The following is a 9,368-nucleotide window of genomic DNA, read 5'->3' as shown; positions in this document are numbered from 1 at the left end:
GGAAGAAGAAGAAGAAGAAGAAGAAGAAGAAGAAGAAGAAGAAGAAGAAGAAGAAGAAGAAGAAGAAGAAGAAGAAGAAGAAGAAGAAGAAGAAGAAGAAGAAGAAGAAGAAGAAGAAGAAGAAGAAGAAGAAGAAGAAGAAGAAGAAGAAGAAGAAGAAGAAGAAGAAGAAGAAGAAGAAGAAGAAGACGACGACGACCAGGGGTCAGCATGCCTGGCTGAGGAATTCTGCGAGTTGAAGTCCACAAGTCATAAAAGGGCCAAGTTTGAAGACCCCTGTCTTAGAATGTCCACAGCACTTTGCCAGAGATACCCTCAAACCATGACAGATGACCAAACTCATGGTGAGACACAGAAGTGGGTCAATGCAGCCTACAGTTCCCAATTTGCACCACTTCAAGGATCTGTGACAATGCTGTCAAAATATGCAAAATATAGTCATGTTTAGGAATGCCATTTTTTCCCCTGTCAGTTTCCAAGACCCAAGTGGCTGTGGAGATCTGCAGGGGAGGGAGTGACATCACATCTTTCATTCCATTAACATGATGAAGCCATGACATATGTGTCTAGACACGTATGGATCTACGGCTAGCCACATCTCTCATGATTAAAACCCTCCCTCACAAAAGATTGGCCCATCCGTTGGGAGTCACCAGGACGCATCTCTATGATCTTGGAGGACCAAAATATTCCTGGTTTTTCCAAAGTGTAGCCTGTGGCTCAAAGAAGTTGTCCATCCCTAGTTTTAGAAGGTGGAAAGCACCCTTACAACCAACTCTTTGAGACCCTAAGGGTTTTCCACTCCTCTTTTGAGAACTTTTCTCTTGGAGGGGAAGACGCCCAATCTGTCTGTAATTCCTGCAGAAAAGCACGTATAATTTGAGGAGGAGTTATAAAAGCTCTGTCTTTGGCTTAGTCAGTGGGTTTAATGAATGTTATTAAAACATTTCAAGAATGCTCCAGTGCAGTCCGTGTTATTCCCCTCACTCTTAAATCACTCCTTCGGTTTTGGACGTTCCAAGATTGCCATAAAAGTCTTCCTTGTTTGGTCAGTCTGACATTTACTAAGGTGAGGCCAGCTTTTCTGGATCTTTGTTTTCAAGCTCTGGTTTTACCTCATGCCAGGATGATGTAGATATTGTTCCATCCTTGCTGAGAAAGAAACGCTTCTACACTCTACTTAATTTTGTCCCCGGTGAACGGCCTCCTACAGTCATAAAAACACTCTTTTTCATACCATTTTTAAGCGGGGGCTCTTAAAAAACAAAAAGAAATGGTTTTTTGGGGGGACGGAAGAACTAAAAGAGTCTGAGGAACGAAGAAGGAGGGTGTGACTTCTTAAAAATTTCTTGGAAGCTAGATGGTTTCTCAAACTAGCCATTCCCAATTCCGAAGTTAGAGGCTTCCAGTACAGTAGGGCCATAAACGATAGTCTCAAATTCTTAAAATAAAAGGAGAGGTCAAAACACTGAGTCTAAAACAGCTCTTCCAGAACAAATCTGCCAAGCAAACCGATTGTCCAACGCCAGGGAAATCAGGAGAGTCAGGCAGTTGTAATGAGTATAAAAATTTACCGCAAGCTTAAGCTGTCTACAAGAATCTGGCTAACTAACAGCCGAGGGAAATGAGCGGGAGATAAAAAAAAGGCATTCAAGGAGGGCTGGGCTGAGATCCTTTGTGGGTATGAAGAGATTCGGGACTAATGACATGTTTGACCCCTCTCTCAGGCTCAGCCTGGTCATCTCCTACACCTGTTCTTTCGTAATAGTTCTAGGATTGAAGACGGATTAAAAACCTGCACTAGCCATTTCCACCCCATCAATTCTTGAAGAACATTAAAACACTGGCAGACAGCTAGGAATTAACTTGGTTAGTCAACTAAGGTGGGGGGAAAATCAACTTCATCTCTGATGTTAAACCTGAAGAATAAAAGGAACTAAAATTGAACAGAGAAAGGAAATCAGAAATTAAAGACCCTAGCATGTAAGTAGAGATTATAATGTGTGTTTGTTTGTTTGTGTGTGTGTTATGGAAATGAGTAATAGATAATATAGTTTGAACAAGATTAATACACTCATGACATAAAATCGACATTCAAACATCAGGATCACTTACAGCCTATCATCGTCATGTTGTTATTTAATTGTGAGATTCTAAAGATTGATGACTATTAGAAATTAAACAGTAAGATAATTACCTTATTGCCTAACTATCAGAGTTCGCTACTCTTCTGAAAAAAGAAATATACTTGAGATTTAAAAAAGAAATACCTAATCAAGGTAAAGCTATCCACTTATTAATTACCATGGTTTACTGGCTATTAATGGGAAAAGATTTTTGTTCAAGATTATCTCTTAATCCAACATACTATAAACAACCATCTTCATTTAAAACAAACCAGCTCTCCACCACCAAGCAGACATAAGCCTGCTGTGAAAATTCACGTGTATACAGTAACACTTTCTTTTTAAAAAGTTATATTAATTTTCAAGGAGGATAAAGCAAGTATTAAAAAGAATCAGAAGTTGTGGGTGCTTCATCACTTGAGGTTTTTAAGAAGAGACTGGACAGCCACTTGTCTGAAATGATATAGGGACTCCTACCTGAGCAAGGGGCTGGACTAGAAGACCTCCAAGGTCCCTTCCAGCTCTATTCTTAATAATAATAATAATAATAATAATAATAATAATAATAATAATAATAATAATAATAATAATAATAATAATAATAATAAGAAGAAGAAGAAGAAGAAGAAGAAGAAGAAGAAGAAGAAGTAGTAGTAGTAGTAGTAGTAGTAGTAGTAGTAGTAGTAGTCATGGGAACATAGGGTGGAAAAAGTTGTTGAGAATGAGAGGGTGAAGATTTTGTGGGACTTTCGAATACAGACAGATCGCCATTTGGAACACAACACACCAGATATCACAGTTGTAGAGAACCAAAGCATACAGCTGATTGATATCGCTGTACCAGGAGATGTCAGAGTCGAAGAAAAGGAACGGGAAAAAAATACGAAATATCACGACCTGGCCATCGAAACTGCGCGATTATGGATGAAACGTGTAACAGTGATACCCACTGCCATCGGGGCACTGGGAACTATGTCCAAAAACTTTGCAAAATACATCAAGAAACTGCAATAAATCCAGCAATGCTACAAAAAACTGCGCTACTAGGAACACCTTACATTTTAAGGAGGTACCTGGTTGACATTTAGGATGCTGGTAGCAACCCATGTCAACCATCAGCGCCAGCCAATTTGAATGCTCAGTTGACTGAGGTTCACGTCTAATGAATAATAATAATAATAATAATAATAATAATAATAATAATAATAATAATAATAGTAGTAGTAGTAGTAGTAGTAGTAGTAGTAGTAGTAGTAGTAGTTGTTTATCCCAACTCTTCTCAAAGTTAAGTCCTAGTTCTGAGAAAGTTGGTGGATCAATATTAATTTAATAACCCTGTTTTTAGGAAGGAAAATAAAATATGCCTGTGGAAGACCACAAGTGCAAAGTCGAAAGCATCCCAAAATTCAAGATGGCAAGCTGTGTGTATGTGGGCCTCTTCCCGTGCAGAGCTAAGCCTCACTCTGTTTCTTTCAAAATGAGAAAGGTTAAACAGCAGGCACCAAGTTCAGTGGAACTTCAGAGGTCTACCCGCAAAACATTCTTAAAAGCTTTTTAAACACACCCAGTAACCAATAACCCAAACAAACATTATTCCTTTCTTGTTTAAACACTGCACTTCTAAATTATTTCTAGGAACAGAAAAGGAGCAGAGAAACCAAAAAATAATCCAAAGAGACCAATATTTCTTTCCTCAATTAATCAGTAGTCATAAACAAATGGAAATCTTAAAAGCTGGAACTCAGGCAAGCTGTCCATCGGTCTATAACCTTTAAGGAGGCACGCAAAATATTTAGTAAGGCTCGCCCTGCTGGATCCAAATAGCCACAAAATACACAATGCACAATCCGATTGAATTATTTAAATACAGAGGCAGGAAATCAACCATATTTAGACAGAGATTTCCAATTGGTGTCCACGGAACCCAGAGTAGCTACAAAAAAGTAAGTGCGTACTGGTCAACTGTGCTTATAATTCTGCCCGAAGCAACCTCAACCAGGAACTCTTTCCACCAATAAACAGCAGAAGTGAAGACCTGCATGCTATGAATATTAACACTGTTAAAAATGAGGAAGAAAAATAGCCTGTATGTTTACATCATAAAGAAATCACAGCCCCAGACTGGATCACATTGTTTAAAAGATGTGTCCAGTTCTGGTCACCACGATACAAAAAAGTTGTTGAGACTCTGGAAATTGTGCAGAGAAGAGCAATGAAGATGAGAAAGGCTAAACTGTATGATGAACAAGAATAGAATAGAATAGAATAGAATAGAATAGAATAGAATAGAATAGAATAGAATAGAATAGAATAGAATAGAATATAGGAGTGAAGAATAGAATATAGGAATGAAGAACAGAACAGAACAGAACAGAACAGAATAATGAAGAATAGAATAGAATAGAATAGAATATAGGAATGAAGAATAGAATAAAGGAATGAAGAATAAAACAGAATATAGAATAGATTAGAACAGAATATAGAACAGAATAGAACAGAATATAGAATAGAACAGAATATAGAATAGAGTAGAGTAGAGTAGAGTAGAGTAGAGTAGAGTAGAGTAGAGTAGAGTAGAACAGAATATAGAATAGGAATAGAACAGAACAAAATAGAATATCTTTATTGTCATTGTGTATCTCACAATGAAATTAAGTGCTGTCCACAGTGCGCACACTACCCACAAGTAAAAACGACAAATAAGAACATACCTTATATACACACATCCTTCACATTCTATTCACCATTGCGCTGCCCCTAATATTGCACTTCAATGTTGTGTTATACAGTGGTATTTAATATGGTTACAGCTCTTGGATAAAAACTATTTTTCAGCCTATTTCTCTTTGTTTTTATTATCCTGTAATAGTTCAAAAAAAGAATGTCCAGGATGAGGGAGCTACGTATGTCTAACCTATCAAAGGGAAGGATTAAAGGGGATAGGATAACCGTCTTCCAGTATATGAGGGGTTATCTCATGGAAGAAGGGATTGACTTATTCTCCAAAGAAGTCATGAATGGAAGCTTTTTGAAAGGGATATCCAGTCTAGAAGTAAGGAGAAATTTCCTAACGGTGAGAACAATTGATCAGTGGAGTAGCTTGCCTTTCAGAGTGGTGGATGCTCCATCACTGGAGGTTTCCAAAACAGATTGGGCAATCATTTGACTGGGATGATATAAGGCTTCCTGCCTTGAGCAGGGGGTTGGACTAGAAGATCTCCAAGGTCCCTACCAGCCCTATGATTCTACGTTCTATGTTCTAGAGCTATCTTCTTCTCCCCTTTACAGGAAAAAGAGAAGAGTGTAAGTTGAATGTTGCCCAACAACCAATTAATTATCAGCATGTGGATTTCTCCTTCCACTCCTGGATGATCCCTTTTGGGGCCATCCCATAATTCTCGATGTCTTGATCAGTTCCAAAGAGACAGCTGAGAAGCACGCAGGAAATCTTGCAGGCAGAAAGTGTGTGTGTGTGTGGGGGGGAACGTCCTGTTAACTGTCTTGTAGATTTCACATCAAAAGTCCAAACCGACTGCGACAATCTTCCAAGTTGGAGGGGTGTGTGTCACCAAAACATCCCTTGTGCGATGCATGTGTGATCTTTCGCACTAAGGTCTCTTTATCGCTGACTGACGGTGAAGCGGGATGATTATGACATGAGAGCAGACATCAGCCTGAGCATATTTTAAGAGGGGGTTTTTCTGTTATTTTTAGAAAATGCAAGTACAAGCCAGCCAAGTTGGGGTTTTGCTTGTGTGTGTGTGTGTGTGTGTGTGTGTGGGTTGCTGGGTTTAAGTGGGAATAAATAAAAACAAGATGTTCGCTTAAGTTTTCTGAACTTTTTCCACTCTTATTTAGACATGTTACTAAAGCTTTTAGACATGTTACTGCTTTGAGCTCCAGCTAGTATTTCCTTTGGAAAGTTCTTCCCCCAAAAAATTATTAATGATGGAAACGAAAGCCCTTTGTAGAACAAAACTATGCAAACAGCATCTTCTGCGCAAAGTAAGGCTAAAATATGCCATTATACTGGATTCTGAACTTGGCAACAAGAGGTTTAAAATATATATATATATATAGGTAGAATCCAAAGAACTTCCCAGTTGGTTTCTTTTATCCAAGGAGGCTTTGGACCATGTTTATTAACATGAATTTATTTCTCATCTCACAGAACAACTTAATTTCAAGGGATTATGAGAAGAGGCCCTACTATTCGTATGTAACGCATTCTCCATCCTCATCGCTCATCCATACCGTGAGAGTTTCCGCTTCTGTCTTAGCTGACATACAGCAAGATTTCTTCCACGTGAAATTTGCTTTCTCATCATTTTCAAAAGAGAACAAGGAGTCAAGAAACACGCTGCAGGCTAGCACTCGGTACGTACAGCAGCCAGGAAAGCCTTGGAAAAAAATCTTCAAATGTACTGAAATATATTCGCAGCAATTTAGCATTTGTTAGCACGGTAAGGAGAGAACGGCATCTGTGTAATGTATGGCGGCAAAAAAAACAGGAATGTGGTAGACTAAAATTGGTCTTATTAAAAGGCAGATGCTTTCATGAGCTGAAGATTATCTTCTGGATGTCAAGCGCCGGGGAAATGGGGAGATTCAGACCGCTCAAATGAGTGGGGGTTAAGAAAGGAATTCAAGGTGGGCTGGACTTAAATCTCTTCCAGTGTTGGAGCAGCCACGACTTCTGGAGGCAGGTTGTTCCACTGGTTAATTGTTCTCCCTGTCAGGGAATTCCTCCTTAGTTCTACTAATGGTTAAGGCAAGTTGGCGGTAGATAAGAGTCAAGGGGATTCATGGAAAACTGGACTTACGTCTCTTGTGGGCACGAAGGGATTCCAAGCTAATGACACGTTTGACCCCCTCCCTCGGGCTTCCTTCTGAGATTAGAGCACTGTACTCAACTCAGCTTGAAGATGGGTAGACTTCAACCCCCAGAATTCTCCAGCCAGCATGGCTGGCTGGAGAATTCTGGGAGTGGAAGTCCACCCATCTTCAAGTTGCCAAGGTTGAGAAACACCAGATTAGAGAAAAGTCAGAGGCAGAGCGGTATGACTCATACTCTTGACGTCACACCAGCTCAATTCCCAAAGGTCCATTCATGCAGATATTATCCAGTGTGATTCCCTGCAGGGATGAAATAGCCATTTCCCAACATTACTTCCAGTGAGGAATCAACACAGCCAGTGCAAAAAGGATACCATATAGTCCATGATACTAATTGCTGCTGGAAGTCTGCAGGGCATCTATCTTCTTTTTTCTGCCCCATTCTTCACAAGAATGACTCAAGCAGTTAAAAGCCAGACGTGGAGACTCCAACAATTAAGTTTGTGTTGGTCAGCGACCATAACAAAAAGTTGCACTAAATCGTTTTGTTTCCCAGATTCCCGGTTTTCAAGTGACCACCATGTTCAGTATCCTTGTTCAACTTTTTTACACTCAGAATTGGAAGAAGAAGGAAAAAAAGGACAGATTTTTCCTCCAGGATTCTAACCCCAAACCCATCTACCATCTTGCTTTGCAGGAGAAAAAGTTGTGGTCCCAAAAGTACTTTTTCCAAAAGGCAACTGGGCTGTCTTGTGTGGGTTATTTTCCCCTCCAAAACTATTTCACTTCTCATCCAAGTTAGAACTGGGTTCTAACTGAGTTAGAACTGAAGAAGTTCCTTGGATGAGAACTGAAACGTTTTGAAAGATGAAAAAAAACCCCAAGAAGTCGCCTTTTGGAAAAAGCATCTTTGGGGTAATCAAGACCCAGATGATCGAGAATCCCCATAGACAGCTAGAAAAAGTCTTCTTTTTCTGAAGACTGAAGTAGCAGGGGATCCACTGGACCATTCCAGGTATATCATCACTATTTCCTGCAAAGGTCCTTCCTTCCCATCATCCACAGCCGAAAGGTCATCTGGTTGATATCCCCGAAAAGTTCTTTTAAACTTACTTTTTTTTTTTTAACCACCTCCCTACAAAAACAGCCTTAAGGATGTGGCTACAAAAAAAAGCAAACAAACATATCTCCAGTTTCTAGTTTGCTTCTTCCAAGCAAGAAATCTATCCCACAATCAGAAGGGATTTAGAAGCCAATTCAAACGCTGGAGAAGAACATGATTGTTACCTTGAATTCTTCCACAATAATAGACAAGGCCTCGTGTCCAGCTTTTCTTAAATCTTCCAACTCCACTTTATGCTTCTCCTGGAAACAAATATATATATAAGAGATGAAAATGAGGAAAAACAGTCAAGTTTTTTTTCCAGGCCACTAAATCTGGGCAGGCGTCACCAACACACTTTAATTTCTATCAAAGAGGCATCGTTGCTACCAAGGCTTTCTCTGCTTCTAGTTCCAGAGTTTTAATTCTAAGACGATAACGTAAGAGACAAGAGATTTTGTTGGATCCTGCTGGGGGAACGTTGGTCTGAACCTACTTTGTAGTCTGATTATGAGTTCTCTTTCACTCCAGCTTAATGAAAAGCAATGGGAACCAAGGAGAATAATTGGCTCATTAGATGCCCAGCCTTGCCCACAGTTAGCAGAAAGGGCAACTTATTCCCAAAGTAATTTAGATTTTTGACCTTCTATGAAACAAGGGGCCCATGCCAGCCCACCCAGCTGTTGCTGTTTTACCACACAACGAAGCTCCCTGCACAGGCATCCACAGGAAGATTCGGTGTCAAGGCAGGAGAGCCAGTTTGGCCTAGTGCAGGGGTAGGCAACCTTGGCCCTTTCATGACTTGGGGACTTCAACTCCCAGAATTCCTGAGTCAGCATGGCTGGTTCAGGAATTCTGGGTATTGAACTGTGCAAGTCATAAAAGAGCCAAGGTTGCCTACCCCTGGTCTAGGGGTTAAGGCACCAGGCTAGAAAGTGGGAGACTGTGAGTTCTAGTCCTTCCTTAGAGCCATAAAAAAACCAGTTGGGTGACTTTGGGAATATGGAATGGAATGGAATGGAATGGAATGGAATAGAATAGAATAGAATAGAATAGAATAGAATAGAATGGAATGGAGTGGAGTGGAGTGGAGTGGAGTGGAGTGGAGTGGAGTGGAGTGGAGTGGAGTGGAGTGGAGGAGAGAATGGAGTGGAGTGGAGTGGAGTGGAGTGGAGTGGAGTGGAGTGGAGTGGAGTGGAGTGGAGTGGAGTGGAGTGGAGTAGAGTAGAGTAGAGTAGAGTAGAGTAGAGTAGAGTAGAGTAGAGTAGAGTAGAGTAGAGTAGAGGAGTGGAGTGGAGTGGAGT

General features: G+C 40.2%; 1 protein-coding gene across 1 annotated transcript in view; it reads right to left on the bottom strand.

Moving 5' to 3' along the window:
* The window catches only part of CCDC91 (coiled-coil domain containing 91), a gene marked incomplete at its 3' end in the record, with an annotated part of 54,452 nt that overhangs the window by 26,492 nt on the left and 18,592 nt on the right, over nucleotides 1-9,368 (bottom strand). The window contains exon 6 of the mRNA XM_015828059.2: nucleotides 8,250-8,327. Within this exon, the coding sequence (XP_015683545.2) occupies nucleotides 8,250-8,327 (78 nt within the window). The remainder of the gene's footprint in view (nucleotides 1-8,249; nucleotides 8,328-9,368) is intronic.

Source organism: Protobothrops mucrosquamatus, unplaced genomic scaffold (genome assembly GCF_001527695.2).
Source record: "Protobothrops mucrosquamatus isolate PMUCROS unplaced genomic scaffold, P.Mucros_1.0 scaffold4194, whole genome shotgun sequence".
NCBI lineage: Eukaryota > Metazoa > Chordata > Lepidosauria > Squamata > Viperidae > Protobothrops > Protobothrops mucrosquamatus.
Note: the sequence above shows the minus strand (reverse complement) of the source record. Positions and strands in the feature narration are given on the sequence as shown.